This window comes from Aedes aegypti, chromosome 2 (assembly GCF_002204515.2).
Source record: "Aedes aegypti strain LVP_AGWG chromosome 2, AaegL5.0 Primary Assembly, whole genome shotgun sequence".
NCBI classification, from domain to species: domain Eukaryota; kingdom Metazoa; phylum Arthropoda; class Insecta; order Diptera; family Culicidae; genus Aedes; species Aedes aegypti.
The window spans coordinates 381966966-381991919 of NC_035108.1; the positions used below are offsets into that span (position 1 = coordinate 381966966).

Here is a 24954-nt window from a genome sequence, read left to right on the forward strand (position 1 = left end):
ATTTTTACTATCACTATTACTATAATTGATTTTGTAAGTTTTTATATATTAAATCATTAGTGGTTATTTTGTACCAGCTCTCCCTAATATAAAAATCTGAAATTTTGCGGAATATATTCTTTTATATAGGAAAACAACTCCTGTACATTTTAGTTCGATCGAAGAACATCAATACAACCTCTCTAGACAAGGCGGTTGCGGTACTCGCAAAATGGCTCAAGTTCAAACACTACCCCGAAAAAAATTTTTTTTTCGAAAATTTTTGAAACGGCATATCTGGATTACACCTCAAATGAAAGCCCATGAGTTACCCTACAAAACGTCATATTTAGTTTTTTGACCTAGTTCGGTTGGTAGGAAAAAAATCAATTTGAAAATCACTAAATTTTTTATGAAAAACTCATTTTTCTCGATTTGGAGTACTTTCAAAATCCATATACCATGCCAATCTCAAAGTTCATATAACGTAGAGTATTCATGCCAAATTTCAACATAATCCGCGCACTTTTACTATAGTTATATCAGTTTTTGTGATTTTGCATGTTTAGTGACATGAAATCATTGGGGGTCATTTTGTCCCACTTCCCCCTAATATAAAAATCTTAAATTTTGCAAAACATCATCTTTTATATAGTAGAACAATCACTGAAAATTTCAGCCTGATCGGAGAACATCAATACAAGAAGGGGTTGCGGCTCTCGCGAACTGGCTCTTAAACCCTGGAGTAAACAGACTGATGTAAGTAAGTCTTGAACAGAATAAGGGCGCCATTTAAATGTCTCGACATTATAAAACTCGTCGCAAATTTGCATTACTAGCCTCTAGCGTTCTCAATTCGATTGCGTGGGATGGTGAAACAATCTCCGCTTTATAAATTGCAAATACAATTTTTCTTTATATTCTCTGCGCTCCTGTGAAAAAGTTAGGGATCATCCCCACAAAAACAAATCAAAATTTTTTGTCTATATCTCTGTGATTACACTTCTGAATGAAACTTTCTATGGCTCTTCCGAAAGTCAATTAGTTGGTCTTACTTGGTAGGTATGTTGTTGTCTTTTTTTGGAATTTTACTGCATACTTTTCTAAACTTGATACTAAAAACATAGCTTTTTTTCTCAGCATAGGATCAAGCAAAAAAAAATTTCATCAAATACGGCTTATTTGAAAGTGAATTAATTGGGCTTACATTTATGGACATAATTGTCATTTTCTTTGTACCGTCGATGGGGGTGACAATGGGTCTGGGGGGTGAGATTGGGTCAAAACGGAAAAATATGATTCATGAAATACTTCAGCTAATAACGCTGATATTACTAAAATTTATAATGCATATGGTAGGGAACATATTATTACACATAACTAATCACAATATACATTTTTAGAAATAGTAGTTATTGTTTAATATATCAATAAACTTGTATGTTGAAACTAGACAAAATTTACAACATTAAATTTCTCCTGTGCCAAGTATAACGCATGTACTTTAAACTCTATTGTTATATAAGTAGAAGGTTGAAAGTCTATTCAATACACTTCACACGTATTTTCCGGAATCTATTTGATTTTTCCACAAAAATTTCATTTTTTTCGGTACGTTGTCTAAAACATTAAAAATGGGGATGAGATTGGGTCAAGGAAGAACGATTGTAAATGTAAACCACAAGTCCACTTTTCTGTCCTTTTACGGTGCCATGTGTACTCTTGCATCATTAAGATATGTTTATTCTTTCTAAATACATCATCGCTGAAATATCAAACAAGTCTAGTTGAGGATCCCGTGCATTGAATAACAATGCAACGCATTTTGACAACTTCTCAAACCAGCAACTGTTTTTCGTCTGCAACAACATCGTAATATTTTATCAAATGGATTTTTTTTTAAATTTAATTATTTATTAGTGTTTCCATATTATACAAACATCTCACGGAAGTACAAATGAGTTGGATAGCTGAAATACCGGGATCATGACGACAACATCAGCCTCAAATGTATTGCTCGTGGAATGTCGCACCGAAATTTAGCTATTTGCGATGGTTTAAAATAATCACTGCCTTTGGGGAAACTGAATAGGCTTTGTGGAAATGAGATGTCTTTTCATCTTGTTTACATCGTGTTTCATCAATATTTTTCAGCTGTAAATGGTTTCGCAATCATATTCTCAAAAACAAATTGTTTCAGTTACAGTGATCCAATGTCACCCCCTCTATGGGGTCAGATTGGGTAATTTTTCATTCACTTGTAGCACCGCAGTGAATAAATATTTTTCTATAATTTTTTGGACAGTTGTTAATGTACCATCAAAGTACATACACACCAAGTTTGAAGTTTATTGGAGTTGAATGGCGAAAGTTATTCAATAAATAAATCGTACATATCCTTTTTTGACCCATTCTCGCCCCCAATGATGGTACTGACTGTTTTGTTTATTTAAAAAACTTTCAGCTTTTTCTAATAACATTTTGTATGTGCCCTTCAAAGAGTGACATACTGAGACAGTTAGTTATGTGTTTAGTGTAATTTTAAGAAACTGCCACAATTCAAGTAAAAATTAAAAGAAAAGCAAAATAAACAAGTTTTGGCCAAATACCTATGAAGTAAGATCAACTCATCCTCTTTCGAATGAGCCATATGGAGTTTCATTCAGACATGTAATCACTGAGGTAAGGACAAACAACTTTAGTAGTCGAATGATAGAAGTCGAGTCTAGTACACGACACTGAAGACGGCCTTACAGTTGAGGTCGAAATACGCGTATCTGTCAAAGGATACAAACTTTAGTGGAATATAGTATAGTACTAAATTCGGTTTTTGCATCTACTTAACTTTAGTATGTTTTGGGGATGACCAAAAATCTTTTTCATGGTAGCTAAGGCCAGCTTTCTATGCAAAAAAAAATGCTTCAGCTGAAGCTAAGCCTGACTAGTATTTTCTGAGCACTGATATTTCAATTTAACGTCAAGTATTAAACTACTGTGCAAAATTGGCGCTTATTTTTATGGAATTTTGTAGACACTAAGTGTTCAATACTCACCGTCAGCATGTAGTAGATTTGCACCAAGCGACAGACGCCCATCAGTGTTGTAGGCACCGTCGGTATCCGCAAGCTGGCACAGGTATCCTGATGATCCCGGGATGCCACCAGTTCACCGTTGTACTCCAGCACCAAATGTTGGACCTCTTTTGTCACGCCCAGTACGCCTCGTTCGACGAAAAATTCGCAAAACTGGAGCAGCCGCACTTTCAGCTTGACACTGTCCTCGCCCTGGTTGTCGATGGTGGATTTCAGTTTGAGCGTTTCACCACAACAGAACGCAGTGCGGTCTAGAGAGCAGCTAAAGAATTGAAAGCATAAATTGGTTAGATATAGTGTTCCACCATAGATAAACCATAGAATCATAGATAAACATGCGAAAAAAAATAGCATTAAATTTTAGTTACTACAATCATTAGAAAAATAACGATACTATTAAACATATGTCAGAGACAAATGTCCCTTCCCGTCAGGTCAAAGTCTCCTAAAATATAAAATTAAAAGCTCTTTGGATAAAATAGGACAAGTTTTACTTTTGGTACTTTATTTATCGTTAATTGTAATATTTGGTTCTTGATATTTATTAAAAAAATGAATATAGATCTCTATATAAATATTCTACGGAGAAAAAAAAAATGTCAAAGACTAAAATGTGATTCGAGTGATGTGCCATCACAGTGAGGAATGAATACCTACATAATTTTGATTTTAGTTTCGTTACATTATGGCATTGTTAGTCAATTGATTAGTCGTTTTAAGACAATGGTTTTCAATATTGCAATCTTATTTAAGGTTATACAAATATAGCGATAATTTATTCAGAGCTAAGAACAATCCCATAGTTTTTGGAAGCCAAATTAATAATAAAAAAAAATAAAGAATAATTTTGAGTTATACTAAATAATTGTCATGACGCCTGGAGTTTGAAAACAATTTTTCCAAAAAAAAAGTTTTTATTAGGGGTAAAATTCGAAAAATTTCACTAGTATTGTGTCAAAAACGAGTTCCTCGAGTGCCCTTGATTAATATTACCAGAAATCATTCAAAATCTGCCATGTTTCAAATTTTAAATACCTTTGGAATTTTAATTCTAAGGGCTACTCATGTTTTCGATTTTTAGAAGCATATATTTTATTCCAAGGATTTTTATATCTCTGAAACTTAATCAACATTTACAACGTGACATAGTCAGTTTTTGAAATTGATTTACCTATAAATGGATACAACTAGGATACTACCCAAGAAATTCCGAAAACAAAATCACACACGGTAAAACATAAATTGGTTGAAGATTTTTCCGGATTTTTACAAATCAAGGAAAGTTGTTGTCATAAAAAAATATATTTCATCAGAAGTTACAGTACTTTTCAAAATAGGGATCTCATAAATAGAATTGAGGATTAGTTAATGTTTTATCTTTACATTTGGGCTCCAGATGGGTCCTCAAAGCCACGTTATTCTCCAACGCGTAGTTGTCATTTTAATTTGCTACAAAATTTAGAAAATATTTTCAATGATTTTACTGCTTACCTTAATGTCACTGGGCCCTTTGCACAGCACAGACAGCACTTTACTTTCTTATCCTGAGCTGTAATTGGTTTCTGTCGATTTCGGGAGATAATGGATTGAATGTGTAGAGACAAAAGTGGCATTTGAATTAGCACTGTTCCGTAGTCGTGGTGCATCAGGCTGCCAACAAAATACTTACCAGATATTGTTCGTCCATGCAGTCTATGTGTGGTCCCACAATGGTGAAATACTTGATTCCTTGAGGTGGCGATGCATAGGGAATGTCTATTGTAACCTGCTCGTTGTGTGCGTATTTGGTATACAATAAAAAGTATGAAAAATAAGACATCAGTGATCTTGAACACACTTCATAAAGCGTACTTGTTCATGGAAGCACATCACATACAACGCAAATATTGAGCAATAATCAGACAACAAAATTGAATTTTGTCACTTAAATCTTTTGGTGAAAATGTTCGGAGAAAGATTCATTATTTGTTTTTAACTCTATGATAAGTATTATTCCAACCAATGTATTTATCCCAATTTGGTAAAACTAGATTTAAATATTATTGATATCAATTAACAGCATATTTCATTTCATTTGTCGCAGCCATTCAAAATAAAAAAGAAAACGCTTTTCAATAAACTTAACAATGCATGTAATGCATTTATCGTGAAAAAGAAGATTGTTTCGATATTTGCCTCAATTATTATTAATTTTGTTAGACATTTCTCCCAATGTTTCAACATTGTACATACAGTGCTGTTCTGAATAATAGCAGCGCATGTCGATTTTCATACAAAATGCTCAACTTTGACATGCTGTAGTTTTGTTCCCTTTCAAGCAATCGAGTTGAAATTTTCTCCACAGAACTACAAATATGCCCAATTTTGTAAACACAAAATTTCAAAATTTTCTAAGCCCCTGCCAGAAAGTGAGATACTAGGTGAAATTGTTCGAAAAAATAGCAGTTTTAAAAATTTGAATTTCGGCTTGACATTATAGTTTTAAATTGTATATTACTTACCATTGGAACAATCTCCTCCTACTTATCAAACCTACACTTAAACCGAAAATGTTTAAAATATTTGTAGAAGAAAAATTTTAAAATGAAAAACTGCTATTTTTTCGAAAAATTTCACCTAGTGTCTCACTTTTCGGCAGGGACTCAGAAAAAACTGAAATTTTGTAGTTACAAAATTGATCATATTTGTAGTTCTGTGGAGAAAATTTCAGCTCGATTGCTTGAAAGGGAACAAAACTACAGCATGTCAAAGTTGAGCATTTTGTATGAAAATCGACATGCGCTGCTATTATTCAGAACAGCACTGTATATGCTTTGTGATTCTAATATTAGTAATTAGTGCTTTTAAAGGGAAACAGCTTTAAAATAATCTTCGAAATTTTGTTCTGAATTCGCTGTTGAATCTTCTTTCTGCAATTACTCAGATATTTTACACATTTCCAACATTTGGCTAAATGCCCTCAGTATGATTTTGAAAGCTAAATTTTCTTCTAAAATGAGACCTAGATACTAAACCCGTATTGGCCTGAGTGAAAGCAAAAATATTAAAACCCTTACCACTCAGCGAATACTTAACTTCAAATATTTTTTTGTCAGAATACTGGCCCACATATCTAGTTTCTAGAAGTGGCTGGAAGAACTCGGGAATACTCCTGTAGCCGGAGTAATTGCGGTGGGTCACTGGGTCAAGTCGGGTAGAAAAGAGCGATTTTTTGGGATATGCCAAGTTATCTTTATTTATTTCCAATGGCAATCATATTAATTTGCATAGATCATTAAGATCTTATATTCAACATTAAACATCAACAGTTTTGTACCGTTTGGAGTGTACCAGATGCGGCCAATCGGACTTAATGCCCTGATGAACCGGCTCTAGATTTATTAGATACTAAACCGTTACAAATCTCCAAAAGTATAGATCGAACATGCATTCCTATAAGCTTGACACAGATGTTAAGATACAACACTTTTTTAAATTTGAGGCATCCCGGGGGCCCAAAAATAGTCAATAAAATTCAGTTGACATAATTTCAATTTAATCGATTATCAGAAGGTTTTTGCAGATGCGTTTTTCTTACAACTCCTTGATATAGTGGCCACATTATAATATATTAACATCATCTGACCGATTTATTGTGCGTCTTCATATATTTTTTTAAACCTCTGAACTTTATGGAAAACGCAAAAAAGCCAAATTCTGCCATGCTTGAATTAATTATATAGTTGAATTCCCTGTTGATTGGTTGAAATGAATTTTTTAAAGTACAGTGAAACCTCCATGAGTCGATATTGAAGGGACCATCGACTCATGGAAATATCGAGTCATGGAACAGAAATCCTTTGGAAGGCTACTTCTAGGGACCATCATAGTAACCATGAAATTTTGTTTTTAGTATGGTTCCATGAGTCGATATCGAGTCATGGAACATCGACTCATGGAGGTATCACTGTATAATCAATTAATTCGGGTCACATTCAAAAAGATCAAGCGCCCCTGTTGAGGAGTGCATTAATTGTATTTACCTTAACGAAATAACGAATGTAACAGGCACGTGACTCGAAACTGCAAGGCAGGTTGGTTTCCGGGATGTTGAAGCGGAAAGGGAATTGATGCTGGCCACGAATCAGGACCGGAACGGTGACGTCTAGTCCTTCGCCAGCCCGCTCACCCCATATCACCGACCGCTCGTCAATGTAAAGCTGGTCGTCCTTCACCTATTTTGTGGGTTGCCAGAAAAAAAAAGAAAATATAAAGTACGGTACACAGTGTGGGCCGACATGCGGTAGGAAAAGCCACATGAATCGGCGCTTGGAAGGCATTGACTGCTTTACGATGAAAGAGACAGGTTAAATTGTTTGTGTATGTGGATTTATGTGTGTAAATGTACATGAATGAAGCTGAAAGGATGTTTGGTTCAAAGGTATTCAAACATTATATGTATTATTTTAAAGGTTGTTAGATGTATGCCAGGCAATTAAAGTGGCTTTAAAATCTTTGCTAATTAGGGAAGTCTTTGAATATGGATAATTCTCAAGTGAAGGGTAGTCTTCGGTGGACATAGAGATTCTACTATTAAATAAAGTTTTATTCTAATTCGTGTGATTTGTTTTCAATGTTCGCAAATTATTGTCAAATTATTTTTAAACCCACCACTTTTATTGTTGTTGCTCGTTTTTTTCGCGTTATTATTGATATATTTTAGCGACTTTAGGCAAACTATCGATTTTTGGGGCCCGGCTAGCCGTAGCGATTGACGCTGAGGGTCGTAGGTTCGAATCCCGCCAGTCTATGATCTTTTCGTAAAGGAAATTTTCTCGACTTTTCAGGAGTATCTTCGTACTTGCCAAACGATATACATGCAAAAATTGTCGATTGGCAAAGAAAGCTCTCAGTTAATAACTGTGGAATTGACCATAACACTAGGCTAGGAAGCAGGCTCTGTCACATATGAGACGTACCGCCAGAAAGATAGAAAAAGAAGAATAATCAATTTTGGTAACAATTGAAACGGTTACAACCCTTGAATTGTTGCTAACATTGTTTCAAGAAAATAATTGCAAATACTTAATTTCTAATATCCTGGTTCTCCTGATTTTCGGTAATAGTTGGAGTGTTTATTAAGAATCTACATATGACAACATCTTCTTCTTCTTCTTCTTCTTCTTCTTCTTCTTCTTCTTCTTCTTCTTCTTCTTCTTCTTGGCATTACGTCCTCATTGGGACAAAGCTTGATTCTCAGTTAAGTGTTCTTGTGAGCACTTCCACAGTTATTAACTGAGAGCTTTCTTTGCCTAAGTTGCATTCGCAAGTTTCGCATTTGTAAATCGTGTGGCAGGTACGATGATACTCTATTCCCAGGGAAGTCAAGGAAATTTCCATTACGAAAAGATCCTGTACCGGCGGGCATCGAACCCAGACTAAGGAAGGCCAACATCTGAGCTTCAAAAATCTTGATATGCTTATTATCAACAACCCCCCCCCCCCCCCCATATTATCTTCGGTTAGGGATGGGACATTTCAACAAAATTTCTTGCCATTTTATCAAATAGTATGTAATAATTGGATAAACTTTACTTTAGTGCTGAGAAAATTTCATTCAAATTGGCTCATAAATAACTGAGATCTAGCCGGCAAAAGCTGACCATTTAGTATGGAAAGAAGAACAAATATATTATCCAACACCTACCGAATTACCTACAGTGGTCTCACTATTATGGGTCACTTTGTCACGATTATTAGTCACTCCGTTTTGCATGCAATTCAAATGGAAATGACCCATAATAGTGGGTGACCCATAATAGTGTGACCACTGTAATTACCTACCGAAAAGAGATCGTATATCTGTTGAACATTAACAAATTCACATCTTTAATCTAGCTTTATGTGAAATATGTTTTATCAATTACTTATCCTTACCTGTGTGACTAACTAATTTTCGCAAGACCCATTCCATTATATTATGATTATCACCAGTTATGTAATGACTGGGTAGAGATCACCTTTCTATGTAGCATTTTGAGAACGTGCCCTGTCTGTCATACCGTAGCTTCTCGGCTATTTAGCATGCATTGTATCGCTGACGCCAGTTATTAACATTCTGAAACGCGACAAACCCATCCCACTCAGTGCAAAATCCTTTAAGTGAGCGTGTTAAGGAGGGTGAAATGTGAAAAGTTGGATTCTTGTCGGTATGCTTGTGGTATTGTTGCAGGATTTGCAGTTGGCTGGGGAGGGAGGGTGGAAAGGCTGGCTGGCTGCCTACTACAGATGTGACATAATTACCGTTCTCTTATCTCCGGACACAAACACCTTCCACTCGACGTGAGCTTTCCCTCGGAGTAGCAGACGGATCGCTGAAACGAAAGACGGGTGTGTGTGGTAATTGAGGCTGAGAAATTTTCCTAAAATAACAACTGTTGAGATATGGTATTATGTTGGTAGTCAAGTTGGATGCAAAGAGCCTTTCGATGATATGGAAAAGCTTGTGGAATAAAAACTGAATTTAGATGTTATTATCTTGATAATACATACCATATCACCATAAAACTCTTTAAATGTTGAGTATTATTTTAGTTTTTGAATATCTCTTCATTGCTTTGTTTATGGGTATGCCATTTTTGACCTCGTAGTTTTCATTTTTTAGTAGGTATTCAAATGTTAGTTTTTACAATACGGAGTTGGTGCTCTAATGGCTATCGCTTCTGCTTTGCAAGCAGAAGGTCGTAGGTTCAATCCAAGGCCCGTCCCTTTCACATATTTGTAACACTCTTCCTAATAGCTGCCTTTCACTATCTCTCTGCGTCATTATGGCGCAAACATCATCAGTTCTATCTATCGCTAGAATTGAATATATCGACTTAACCGCTTACCACAGTGGTATCCATACGGTCGAATATCTCATCCATTACTAACAAAACACTCCTACTTCCAAGGTAGCTGTGGGAAATGCAGAAGATTCTCCGGTTTTCTAGTAACAACGGCTAACTAATTAACTTCCTTCCTCTCCCCGGTGGACATAAGGACGTGGCCGGCGCCGTTATCAATCGATAAATATCAAGGGTAGTGAGATTGCACATTGAAGATGAAAAAAAGCTAAAGCCCAAGCTTCATCTGAGTGGTCCTCTGTGCAGTATTACTATCCTGATTGATTACGGAGTAGCAACTACGAAGTGTATGTTCCATTAGTTGATCGTTTTTTTATCGTTGATCGTTTTTTGGTATTCAAATGTTAGTTTTTACAATTGATCGGTGTTCAGGCATAATGAATCGTGTTTTCAATGGTTCCAGGGAACCGTACCAAGTTTATTTCTATGAAAATTATGTAAAACATCAAAATCATGGTGTAGTGTTGATAAACATTCATAAACTTCTAGTTCTAAACAACGATTTGAACATGGTATCAACCTGAAAAGTGGTGAGGATGCTTCAAATATATCCTCAAATCAGATCTCATCATTAAAATTCGTACCAGTTTGCCCATTCGGTTTAAAAAAATAATTTCTGTTATATATCAGGAAATTCCTTAAGAAATTGCCTATATTTAGGCGTTTACCGCGTAGTTCTTGAAATTTAACTGTTCATTATTTCTATAAATGTTGCATTCATAAGCTCTATTTCTCGCATACTCTGAGATAACGCCCTAAAAGCCATTGGTAGCCACGTGTGTAGCTCGTTGTTTCTGAGCAAATGAAAGAATAAGCATCCAAACCAACATCACGGGCAGGTAGAAAATGATCCTTTCTTCCACATAGTGTTGTTAAATAACATGAAAATCCATTCAAATGCTCAGAAACAACGAGTTACACACATGGTTACCAATGGCTTTTAGGGCGAGATCAGAAGTTATGCGAGATTGCAGTATGCAGAGTTGGTTCAAAAACTAACGTAAATCACATGGACAAGCGATCATTTTCACCCCGAAATGGAATCTCCTGATTTTTTTTTAGTTTTACAATTTCTGTGCATGAACCAATCGTACTTGTTTTCCTGAATTCCGTTTTTGGTATCATCAACATTATAAAAAACCGACAAGACAAACCATGAAAATTAATCAATTTCACCCGAAATTACGGTATCTCGCAAATCTGTACCCTAGGAGATTATTATAAATTGAAGAACCGTTTGTTTGTTTCGTCAAGATCTCCGTTTTGGTAACTTGAATACATTAGCTGTTCTAGTTCATTCTAAAACTTCCTAGAACGGATACCTTCAATCTACTAAATCATTCATTTAAGTAAACAGAACATTTCACAGTGTAGAATACGGAACCTAATTCATGTGGCTGATTGGGCAGCATCCATTTATTACGTAACGCTAAAATTTGAAATTTTCGACCACCTCTCCCCACCCTCTGTAACGCTTTTTGAATTGAAAATTTTAAATTTTTGTATGAGCCGTAACGCTTGAAGCTTCCTCCGCCCTCCCCCTAGACCGTTACGTAATTTGTGGATGCCGCCTTGCGGTTCTTGAAAACCTCAATATTTCATAGAAAAACTTCAAATAATCGAATGGTGTAGAAGTGCCTGTTTTACCCCATTTTCCCACAAAATAATATATTTTTGGAATAAAGATCGATTGTGAATAATTGCGGTCAACTAAATATTTTTTTCTGGGTCAACCTGGGTAATAAGATGGAGAATACTTTATTAAGTGTTAATGACTGGAAGAGCCCGTTTTATCCTAAACTATTATAATTTAATATTGTGAAAAAATAAGTAATTTGAGCGGGATTAAACGGAATACAGATATGTTTCGATTTTTTTTCGTTTTTCAGTTGACAAAAAACGGATTAATTTTCTTAGACAAAATATTTTGAAAAGAAAATTGCAGTTTCGTCAGGATAATTTTCATCATATAAATGCGCGATGTAAAGTGTCGTAAATAAAAAAAAAAAATAAAATAAATGCGCAGTATTGATGTTTAGGAGCTGGGATGAGCATTTAGATTATTCATTCGTATAGGTTCGTAATGAAAATTGATTGCAGACTCCAATCAATCAATAGGACTCTACGATAAATCATTAAATCATTTAGTTTTCTTCGTCAGAATTTCAATAAATATATGGAATATGGAATATTAAAACGATACTCACATAAATGTGCTTTGCATCATGATCGTATTTGTAAAAAAAACTACAAGGAAGTGGATCAAGCTGATCATTGTTTTTTTAAAGAAATTTTCCACAAGAAAACTTTTTTTTCTTCTCTTTATCCTCATTATTCTGCTTCTTCTGCTTTCTTATGGCATTATGGTGACAAGGGAGACTGTGTTATTTTCCCTATCTTTTGTTTCACTCTAACAATTATCATCTAGCATCAATAAATTAGAACTTTTTGGCTAGAAACTCTTGTTAAGCTTCATGAACAAGCGTATGGCATTTGGTATAAGACTCTTAATTACCCTTTTGGTCTGCATGGAGAGAAGAAGTGCGTGTCTGCTCAAAGATCAAGATCCCAGCAAATTTTGGTTGGGAACTGGCGTGACGTGGGATCGTCCAGTAACAGTTTCTCGAATTGTCAGCTATTTCAACCCTCTTCTCTCTTCCTCGAAGAAAACTTATTATATGGAGATTCCAAAATTTTCAGCAGATTGCTAAGTTTTGCTAGACCTATTCCCGTGCCTCTTGAAACAGGATCTAATCAATAGCTGTTTGCTTTAATCTGTACAATGCTATTGAGTTTGAGAGATTAAACATAATCACCCCAACATAATAAGATCGAAAACCGTTTGGCATTCCTGTTTACGCCAGCAAAATCAAGTGGGCGAATAAGATTCTATCGAAAGTTGGATCCGCCGTAAACAAGAATGAGGGTGAATAATCAAAATATTGTGGGGTCGACAGTCTTGAGGTTGCCCAAACATTCTTGAGTTCATTCCCAGGTGCATCCCTTATAACAAAGAACTTAACACATATGTCTATCACATTAATATCGAAAATTCTATGATACCATATAATTAGGTTGCTAGGACGTGGCCAAAGAAACTCTCGACTGTTGAAACATGCGTCAGTTTTGAACAACAGTAATGCTAAGTTTGAAAACTCTAAGATAAGAAGGTGTCAAACCTTATTGAATCGTATATGACTTGACACCTACCATGTATCGTAGGTGCTCAACACTAATATAATGTCGAAAATTCAAGCTACAGGTATGTTCCGTTTTTATCAACACGATCGGCGATTTTCAGTTGACAAAAACGGAATAATTTTCTTAGACAACATATTTCTCAAATATAAAATGAACATTGCATTTTTGTCAGGATAATACACATTTTCATCATATAAATGCACAGTATTGATGTTTAGGAGCTGTGAAGAGCATTTAGATTGTTCATTCATACACAGTTCGAACGAAACGTGTAAGTTTCTGTGACATATAATGCACATAATTGGAGCGTGGAATATCATGGATATTTACATGATGTGTAATGTAAACTTCAATTATATGTAATGCAATCTAGCAGAATCCTGAGTGATTACATGACATATAACACACTTTTACATGATTCCAGACTTAAATTTACATGACGTCATGTTTACATAGCATAAATGAAGTTTACATGACGTGTAATCATCATTATTTTTAACTGTGTATATGTTCGTAATGAAAGTTGATTGCAGACTCCTATCAATCAATATGATTTTGTAATAAATCATTAATAGTTTTAGTTTCCTTGGTTAGAATTTCAATGAATGTAATATAGAATATTAAAACGATAATCACATAAATGTCCTTTGCATCACAAGGTACGCCTCATTTGTAAAAATAACTACTAGGAAGTTGGGAAAGCTGATCATTGTTTTTTTTTAAGAAAGATTAAACAAGAAACAGCTTCTTTATCTACTGCTCTTTCTCATCCTTCTACATCTTCTCCTTCTTCTCCATTACATGAAATTACATTATGGCATTACATCCCAACTGAGAAAGTGCCTTCTTCTCAGCTTTGCTGGACTTCTTTCCTTGCCCCTTGGGAAAGGATCTAAGCTAATGCTGTTTGCAATAATTTGTGCAATGCTATCGAGTTTGAAAGATAGAAGATAATGTCCAAAATATGACAAGGTCGACAGTCTTAACCAGAGTGTATACCGGAATGAGCTACACAGCAAAAAAAAATCTTAAATTTACATGGCACGTAAACTTTCATGATTGTCATGTGAATCGAATTATCATTTGATATTAAACGATAAATAATGTAAACTGCCTCATTGCATTCAGGAATGCTTGCAAACTTGAGTGAAACTGAAACATTTCATGATCTTGCATCCAACATTCGCCAATGTTGCATGCTTTCTTGCATCTTGAGAGTGGAATTGAAAACACGATCGCTCAGTTTACATGATTCCACGTTGAATATTCTGCCACAAATAATGCACATGGTTGGATCGACGGCGTGTCATTCCATGTGCATTATTTATGATTGAATTTTCAGCGGGAAAATCATGTAAATCGAGCCGTTTTGCAAGCAACATTCTTTGAGAGAAGGTGTTTCGCGTTCAATAGATGGCTTTACATGATTGAAACTAAAATAACGTTACCTGTAAATCTAAGATTTTTTTGGTGTGTAGTGTGCCATGCGATATTCCATATCGCAGCTTACAGATTATGTGAGACACGAGATGCAGATACGTACACAATATATTCTAGTGAGCGAGTCTCATGAGACATCTCGTGAGGCTCATCACATGCGCTTACTAGGAGTACTTTCATGCAGTTATGTTCATCTCAAGATCTCAAGCTCTTGATGTGAAGCGCGTATACATGATGTCTGGTCTTAACAAAAATAAAATAAACTCGAACGGGGCATATATGTCTATCAAATTAACATAAAAAAATCTTTTATGCATGTTATATAAGAAAAAGGAGAGGACTCTGCCACGCTCTTAAAAAAGTATTCAACTAATCACAAATTCCAGTTGTTGCTAGGACGAGGCCATAGCAGCTCTCGATTGTTGAAGGATAGGCCAATCTTGTCCAACAGACCATGCTCAGTTTGAAAATTCCAATTGAATAGTTGCATAAGAAGGTGTCAAACCTTATTGAATCGTTTATGACTTGACACCTACCATGTATCGTAGATGCTCAATATAACGAAAATGTCGAAAAATCAACTATGAGGCTATTAAAATGCATTTTAATTGCTTCAAAATAAGTATTTAGTTTAAATTTGAAACATTTTGAAAATAAAAAAAAAATATTTTTTTATGTGTTGATAGATACGGAATAATTTGTTGACGAAATCGGAACGTGACAAAATCGGAGCGTGACAAAATCGGAACGTGATAAAAACGGAACATACCTGTATTGCTATTCCTGAAGCTATTGAAAAATATTTGAATTGCTTCAAAATAAGTTTTAAGTTTATATTCTAAGCATATTTGACGTTTCCTATTATGGACCCTCCATTTTATTCCCATGTAATCCGGCTTGGTGCTGGCGTGCCTATTACGGACCCACCTGGACATGCGTATTATGGACCCTCTTGTGTGGTTTTATTTACAAAACTGTTCAAATATCTGTGTTTATGCGGCTCAAACCAAATATTTTGTCTGAAACTACTGACTAACAATACGATCGAAGTTCCCCCGGTGGATTTTCATAGGAATAAGGTTGCTTAGAGTGTTAATTTTATGTTTTTCTGTGGGGGGTCCATAATACGCAAAGGGTCCATAACCGGCATCGACTCCCTAACACCAATTTAGATCTCTAATTTGGCAGCATTCGATTTTGATTTCGTTGAGCTTTGAACCAGTCATTTCTTATTCACCTTATATTGTTCCAAAATGTTATTTAGGTACCACAATAATTATGTACCTAACCGTTAAAGATTTGTAAATATAGTTGAAAGAGAGAAAAATCATTTGTTGTAGGTAGTTTAGTTGCCACTAACTTATAGAGGGTTAAAAGAAATTGAAATAGTTGAGTTGGGTGCTTTCTGTTCTTTAGAATATTATACTTGATGGGAATGTTGTTTAGGGATAAGTAATTTTTATCCCAAAAAATCATGGGTGTTTTGGTTATGTTGGAGCAAAGAAGGTACGGAAAAACGAAAAAATTGATAATGATCACTCAGAAGGTGGCAAACGTTAACGAATACTTACACTTGAGTTTGAAATTCTCGGTTGTGTGCATAATCACCTTCCCGGAGAGCACTTCACCAGCATAGTAGTATTCCTTATCAAGCCGAATATCCAACTCCTTTATGTAATCCATCGTGCTTTAGTCTCGTTGTCGTCACCGAACACTTTTTTTTCGTTTTTTGGAGGGATGACAACGCAGTACTTCACTCACTTTGTTATTCTTCGTATGTTTTAGGTTTTTTAAGCTATCAACGTAGATTATACCTCAATTTATTGCGTTTGAGTGTCACATGTTTAGATTATAGCACGCATCGAAGATTTAACGACTGAAAAAGTTTATTAAATTTGTAATTTTAAACTGAAAAGAAACAAAAATATCTATTATAGGTCTCATAGCTAGATGTGCTTTACACTGGTGACTATTTTTCCACAATTTAATATGTATGGGCTTTTGGTGTGGTCGTTTGTCAATCGCAGTTTAATGAATCATTCACGTGAATCTATAATTTTAATCACATTTAGGTACATTTCACCTGAAGTATTATGAATATCATATCCAACCTTACTAATCTTCACAAACAAAATTTCGGAACTGTTACCACTTCGTACACTTAAAGTCTAGCGGAACATTACATGACCTTGACAATCTTCATTAAGTGTTTTCCGCTTCCCGTGATCTCCTTGTTCACTTCATGGGGGCACTCCATGTCAAAAGCAAACGCCAATTTGGGGGCTCTTTATTGGGAAGTGATGTGCCAGCAGAGCCATTAAAACTTCCATCCTCCCTGGCGTACAAATTATGTCTGCTCACTCGTTCTGCACACGTGTACAGAAAAGACAGACTTTCAACGTCATCATCCTGCATCCGACCTTTAATTGTTCACAGTTGTGATATATAGTAACAGATTCATATTCTCGCAGCGTTGACAAAAAAAGTTGTTCTTATAGAAATTTAAACCTTTTGTTTTCAAATGCATGTTTTATTTGAATGAATTTAAGGGAAGTGATTTTTATTTAAATGCAGAGAAATTGCAATCCGAAGCATCTATATTACTCAATATGGATGTGGTCCTGATGGACCAGATCACCAATTCAGACTCGCTAGTTAGCCGACCTCGCTCTTCACTATAATTTGGGAAAACTTTTCATCAGCCCAAGAGCGAGTGGTGGTCTTACTATTACACTATACTATTATAGGATTAGCCAGCCGGATTATCAATGTAGATGGATTGTGCTGCTTTCCGGGTTGAATTTGTGTGGATAGATGTCAGCAGGATGCATACAACGGATGTCGAGTGGAGCGGGGAGAGTTCGGGAAATGGCGGTATGAGACGCTTAATTCAATTAAGGAAGCTATTAAACAGATTCAGACACTTTGGCCTAGCAGTTGCTCTTTCAATGGTTCACAGTACGTATGGGAATTATAAAAATAGGATAGAGTTGTCGGAAAAAAATAAGACAAGCGTAGGTAAATCAGCAGTGAGGGAAGGTGGGAAGCTGTTGATCGGGTTTTGTTTTCGATATGTAAACTTGCAGTGTTTTACATGATAATAGTGTATCCTCGGGGTAATCGATACATTTTGCAATTTACAAGAAGATCCACAACAATCGGAATCAAGACTATGCGCTACTGAACAGCTTCGCCGGAGACGCTCTTTCCAAATGATCAGGATCCTGAAATATCCGCAAAACAAAAGTTTCATGCCCACTAGCATCGCCTTGTGGCCAAATCGTGAATCTCGATTCTCTTGCCTAGTATACCCAATTACCCAGACAACCAGAAGTCGCATCAAAGTTAACGCAATAATTCGTTTATTCATACACATTACATCAAACCCGCAAAACACGGTGGATAAAATCGCTAGATTGATGAGTTTCCTCGCATAAAACGCCTCTTTTCTGAGTTCATTTGTACATTTTGTTTCGTTTCGTACACTCGTACAAAGTAAGTCGAATCAATCCGTAGCAGCTGTCAAATCCACATTTGTTATCATAAGTTACGTCGCATAAGATTACAGGTGAGTTCGGTAGGAAATTTATTCGCATTGTATGCTATTATACATCACACAATAAATGCACGTATATCACCTCCACTTTTGTACGTAGAAGTCCTTTTCGCGTCATCTTATAAGTGAATTTTTGCACATACAAAGCCTCCAGGTGATTTCGTTATACGTACATTTTGGTTGTCTGGGTAACCAGATAGCACTTTAATTCGCCCTTCGTGCTAATATAGGGCTATTATAGAGCTGATAAGCTCTACATTAGCCGTGTAACAGCCCTATAAGCCCGAAAATGCGAATTAGCGGGCTAGTGGTTACTTGTGTAATGATAGTCCTTGAGCTACTGAATAATTTTGCCATCTTTCTAAGTGGTCAGGCTCCTGAAAAATCTGCAAAACAAAAGTTTCATGCTCACTAGCGCCGCCTGGTGGCACAATTTTGAATCAACTTGCTCGAACAATGATGGCCCTTGAGTTACTGAAGAAGTTTGTCGAAAAAGCCAGCTTTCTAAATGGACAGGCTCCTAAAATATCTGCAAAGAAAAGGTCCAACAAAACTTCAAATTCCATAAACATAAGTATAAGCATTGATGACCTTACAATTTGTAGTTGCTACTCCGTGATTGACCAGTAGCTTGGGAGTAGCTTTCCACCTTCAATGTATACTTTCGAGAACTCCAAACAGCGCCGGCCTCGTCCTCACGGTCATCGGGGAAGGGAGGGAATGTTAGTATTATTACTAGAGACCGAGTTTTATTAGTGGGGAGGGATCATGATTGCATGATCAGGATTCACCTTGGTAATTGATGCGATTCATGCAACCTCAGTTCAAAAACTTACCCAACTATAAGTAATCTAAAGACAACGTGGATATACGATAAGTCAACACTCTTAGTATCGAACTATTCAAAGGTTATTTTTTATAATGATAAAAATCAGGTAAAAGTAAGGGTATAGGATTCTAAATGTTTATGTGCAAGAGTCTATGTCGACACTTACAGTGACGAACTGTTCATATTTTGTTAACCTTCCAGTCTTCGCGCGGTTTGCCACCGTCAGAACCGCCACGCTGCTGCTGTGAACGAAAAGCGAGGTTTTTCAACAGTGTTGAATACAACAGCGACGACTGAAGTGTTAAATCAATTCATTTAAGAACCATGCCCACTGTTGTCATGTTAAAAATACGGTTCAAAATATATTGTACATTTAAATAGAAGCATGAAACGAGCTCAACAAATTGATCATCCATCCTTGATTAACCTTTACGTTACCGGCCTCTGACAAGGCATTTTCAAATGGCTGCCATTTCGTCAATTCCCATTCGATTTTTTTGAAACTACTGTCAGTTTACTTTAAAAAGGTTTCAGTTATTTGTCATAAATGGAGAATGCTGAATTCGGAACCATGCCGGAGATATTCCGGATTGTACTGGGGTCACGAGGGTGCCAAATTCGGGAAATGTGATTATTTTTTTATTTATTTCAGCTACAACACTAAAGTTTTTATGTAAAACGTGAGATAATGGTAGATTGTCATCAATTCAACATAATTTGAATAAGTGGACCGTTCCAGAACATCGTAGCCGGTTCCGCCAGGGCCAGTTTGGGGACATTTCCGTTTCATGTCCAAAACATACCGTGCGACGTCTCAATCTTCATGAATTCGGGAGAACATGTCAATAAAGGAAGAAAAAACTAAATTTCAATAGATTTGGCCACTCCACCCAGCAAACCAGAGATCATATAAGGATGTTCATTTCAAATTGTATAAATGTACAATTTTCGTTGGAATTGGATATGATGCAAAACTTAATTGATTGATATCGTTAATGAAGTCATAAATTTCATCTGACTTGAATTTGCATCTTATAGAATTCCAATTTAGTCTGACCAAATATGTAACTTTGAACTGTCATTCCATTATGATTTTAACTTCACTTGGTATGACTCTATTATAATCATCAATGTGAGATTACATATGAGTTCATCTGATGTAGGTATAAAATCATACAGGGCACATCGCCGAACGCAACATAAACAAAAAAGTGGAATTCATGAACAAATGGTCTTACCTATTACAAGAACATCACTGCTCAACAGAAACACAATGTCATCACGTTGCATAAGTATTTTCGTACGATGTATTTAATAAATTGCTGCACTTCGTTTCAACTGCAAACGTTAATTCGATAAAACATGAAACCTTCAGTGTTGCACTGGCTCATTCGCAAAATGACAATTAAGTTCGGTAACATTCAAACATGATGCTCTACAGTGTTTCATTTATGTTTGCTAAAAGACCATCTCCTGCAACAAAGAATGTGCAGTATAGTGGTAGCGTATCAGACTAGCGATCTAAATGTCTGAGGCTCAAGGCTTGTTGCGTGATATTTTATTTCTTTTTATTTTATTTGTTTGTAAAAATTAAGTCATATAAATTGCAATACACAATCATATATGAAATTATAGTGAACGCCAAGTCAAATTGTCTGAAGTTGTATTGACCATTATAGATTATATAAAATGTACGTATATGGCCTCCACATTTGTGCGAATAGAGGGAATGTGTGCATTTTATACAATCTGTTTTTACCGAGTAAGTGTTCACTTTCTTCACTTGCAGTCTCAGTTATGTGAACATATTTGTTGGCTGGGCAGAGCACCTGACACAGGTTCCGCCAGGGCCTCTTTGAGGACATTTCCGTTTTTTGTCGAAAACATACCGTGCGACGTATCAATCTTCGTGAATTCGAGAGAACATGTCAATAAAAGAAGAAAAACTCCGGAAAAAACAGATGTGGCCACTCCAGATCCTGGCACAGGTTCCACGAGGGCCTATTTGGGGACATTTCCGTTTTATGTCCAAAACATACCGTGCGACGTCTCAATCTTCTTTAATTCAAGAGAACATGTCAATAAAAGCAGAAAAAACCGCTAAAAACAGATGTGGCCACTCCAGATCTCCTGACACAGGTTCCACGAGGGCCTCTTTGAGGACATTTTCGTTTTATGTACAAAGCATACTGTGCGACGTCTCAATCTTCTTGAATGTGGGAGAACATGTCAATAAAGGAAGAATAAACTAAATATCCATAGATGTGGCCACTCCACAGCACCTGACACAGGTTCCACCAGGGCCTCTTTGAGCACATTTCCGTTTGTTGTCGGAAACATACCGTGCGACGTATCAATCTTCGTGAATTCGAAAGAACTTGTCAATAAAAGAAGATTTGTCCACTCCAGAGCAATACCTACAATATGAATTTGGGCGAATAAACTGGCTTATTAAGTTTCAAGCATCAAAAATTGAAAAAAGAAAAAATGCATGAAGAATTTGTAAGTAAAACCTTTGCGGTTAATGAGCATGAGCTCAAGCATAGATGACCGCTTCATAGTTGCACTCCGTGATTGACCAGAGCAGTCGAAGGTGCACAGAGATTTAATGAATGGGGCTTGGGATTAGCGAACCATTCTCAAAGAGCACGAATCGAGAGTTCAAAGACTGAATATACCTCTGCATTTCCACAATTGTCTTGACAAGTACATAGGGTTAGTGGGTGTTGCCGGTCCCATCGCTCCAGCGGATGCAAGCAATACAATCGATGCACCAAATATTTATGACTGGATTACACCACTTTTTCGTCACACTGCGCAAACGTGACACGTCTGATTTTTATTGCATCGCTCTCCCTCGTAGGGGCAAGCGACACAATCCATGGACCGAACACTAATCTGTAGGAATAGGAAATCTCTTTGCGGGTAATAGATGAAATCTCGAAAGGGTTCCAAATTAGATAATTGCTGGCTAGATTATTGTTTAATTTCTGATGAAATCCTTAACATATTCTAAGCAAAATTTTTATTCTGTTGCAAGTGGAATTCCTCCATGCATTAGTAAGCAATACGATTGACGGAACTGACGTTTGGTCGAATTCACACTTCTTTGAACGGGCAATGGATTGTTCTTTTTTATACCGTCAAAACAATTATTGGCAGTAAATATGCCAAAGGTCAGTAAGCCAAAGGGATTTCATAAATCATAAGAATGTTTTTATAGAGTATTCATGAGGAGTTTCAAAGCGAATTCCTTTTATGTTTTTATCAACAAATTTATTGAGTAATTAATAGAAAATTTTCTTCGAAGTTTACAATAGATTCTTGGTAACATTCTAGCCAACACCTTTTTAGGATTCTTGTTGGAATTCTGATGATGTTCGAAACAAAGTTCTGGTGGATTCCTTGTTAGTTTTCTTCTCAGCTTTCTGCTGAGTTTTAACTAGTTGCACAGTGCATTCCTGCCATGGCGTATTCATGAAGATCTGCATAACAGGTTTTCCAAAAATCGTGGAAAACATACGTTCAGAAAGATCCTGCCTAAGACTGACAGAGAAGCCACATCAGTTTGTATGTATTTTATCCTAGATTTATTTAAATACTTTTCAGAATTTTCATTATGCTTTACCCGTGGCACATCATGTTTTGTTCAAATAACGGAAAATTTTCAAAAAAGGTTTTCGGCGAAACCTATTTCTTGTGCTTTGGAGTAGCCAGATCTGTTGGCAGCGAGGGCATTCTTCATTTATTGACATATTCAAATATCGGTAATGTCATAAAATAGGCCTTTCTGGAACCCTTACGTGGTGCTCAGGAGTGGAAACACAGAGTCTATTCCTTATTAATTGACACGTTCTGTCGAAATCATGAAGATTGAAACGTTGCACAATAGGTTTTGGACATGAAACTGAAATGTCCCCTAAGAAGCCTTGGCGGAACCAGTACCAGGTGCTTAGGGGTGACCTAATTAGTTGATACCGAGTTCATACTTCATTAATTGACATGTTCTTTTGAATTCACGAAGATTGGCACGTCACACGGTTTGTTATGTATATAAAACAGAAATATCTCCAAGGAGGCCTTGGTTTAACCTGTGCTTGGAGCTATGGAGTGGCCACATCACATGTTAATAAGTTGATTCTTCCTTTATTGACATGTTTTTTTACAATTGACAAAGATTGAGACAAAAGTAGAAATATCCCCTAAGAAGACCTTATGGAACCTGTGCCAGAAGCTCTGGCGTGGCCAAATCTTTTATTACCATGTAATTTTTCATTTATTGACAAGTTTTTAAAAATTCATTAAGATTGAGATGTCGCACGGTATGTTTTTGGATATAAAATGGAAATGTTCCCCAAGAAACCATCGTGGAACCTGTGCCTGGAAGTCTGGAGTGGCCACATCTGTTCGTACCGAGCTTTTTCTTCTTTTATTGACAAGTTCTCTCGAATTCACGAAGATTGATACGTCGCACGGTATGTTTCCGACAACAAACGGAAATGTGCTCAAAGAGGCCCTGGCGGAACCTGTGTCAGGTGCTCTGGAGTGGCCAAATCTATTGAAATTTAGTTTATTCTTCCTCTATTGACATGTTCTCCCGAATTCATGAAGATTGAGACGTCGCACGGTATGTTTAGGACATAAAACGGAAATGTCCCCAAACTGGCCCTGGCGGAACCGGCTACGATGTTCCGGAACGGTCCACTTATTCAAATTATGTTGAAATGATGACAATCTACCATTATCTCACGTTTCACATAAAAACTTTAGTGTTGTAGCTGAAATAAATAAAAAAATAATCACATTTCCCGAATTTGGCACCCTCGTGACCCCAGTACAATCCGGAATATCTCCGGCATGGTTCCGAATTCAGCATTCTCCATTTATGACAAATAACTGAAACCTTTTTAAAGTAAACTGACGATGGTTTCAAAAAAATCGAATGGAAATTGACGAAATGGCAGCCATTTGAAAATGCCTTGTCGGAGGCCGGTAACGTAAAGGTTAAGCAGCTGTAAGCTACTTTAATCAGCATGCTCATTTCACAAAAGCAAATTATCACTCCGGCAACGCGAAAACCTCAACTAGATTGCACTCAGAACGCGTGCAAAAACGACGCAAAAACAAAAACGTTTCTTCCGGTGAAGATGAAATGAAGCCAAAACTCAAACCTTCAAGACCATAAATTTAGACAGGACAGCAGCTCAAGATGAAAACTTGATAGATTGGTCACCACCAGCGAGTGACCAATCGATCAAGCCCCCGGCCCAATCCGCTGTTCGTCCCTCCAGACTCGTGCTCTCGAAAATCTGAGGTCCGGCCTCGTTGCATCTTCACCTTCTGCTTGGGCTGTAACAATCACTGCCCAGCAGAACGCATGCAGAATTTATGTCTGCTATAGACAATTTTTTTTTCCAAATTCTATAAAAAGACAAAAAGAGTTTTTGAAAACTGTCTAAAACTTACTCATCCAATTTGTAACCGATGTTAAGCGTGAAGACTGAGACTAGAGTGAGTAAGGAGAGCCGAGTATCAGCCAAAAAGAGAATGAAGTGTGAGCTAAGAATGAATCAGAGTAAAGAAATTTATAGAGTGACTCAACAGTTAGAAACGAGTGTATTAATGTTAGTAATTCAGGTGAGAATCAAATGTTGTCAAGAGTAATTCAGAGGAGAGTTTTAAATTAGTCAAGCAATTGCATAGTTTATTTCAAGACAGCGAAAACAAATTAGTTGTGGTATATAATGTCTGAACCTTGTTTTTCCGGTGAAACTAATAAGGCTGATACGTACAACGTTGGATGGTTTGAAATCAGGTGTTCAGATTGCAGACGAGGTGTCAACCTCGGTAATGACATTAGACGTATTTAAGCAAGGGGATGCACTTACGAAACTACTTTTCAAAATTGCACTCGAAGATGCGATTAGGAGATTTGACGTGCAGGGAAATGGCACTATCATCTCACAGGGTTTG

General features: G+C 36.5%; 1 protein-coding gene across 1 annotated transcript in view; it reads right to left on the reverse strand.

Annotated features, from left to right (window-relative positions):
* Positions 1–24954, reverse strand: part of LOC5566807 (arrestin domain-containing protein 3) — a 52619-nt gene that overhangs the window by 6554 nt on the left and 21111 nt on the right. Inside the window, exons 2-7 of the mRNA XM_021846881.1 lie at positions 16168–16504; positions 9354–9424; positions 7094–7285; positions 4741–4836; positions 4563–4633; positions 3033–3333 (exon numbers count right to left, since the gene is read on the reverse strand). Of these exons, the coding sequence (XP_021702573.1) occupies positions 3033–3333; positions 4563–4633; positions 4741–4836; positions 7094–7285; positions 9354–9424; positions 16168–16279 (843 nt within the window). The 5' untranslated portion in view covers positions 16280–16504. The remainder of the gene's footprint in view (positions 1–3032; positions 3334–4562; positions 4634–4740; positions 4837–7093; positions 7286–9353; positions 9425–16167; positions 16505–24954) is intronic.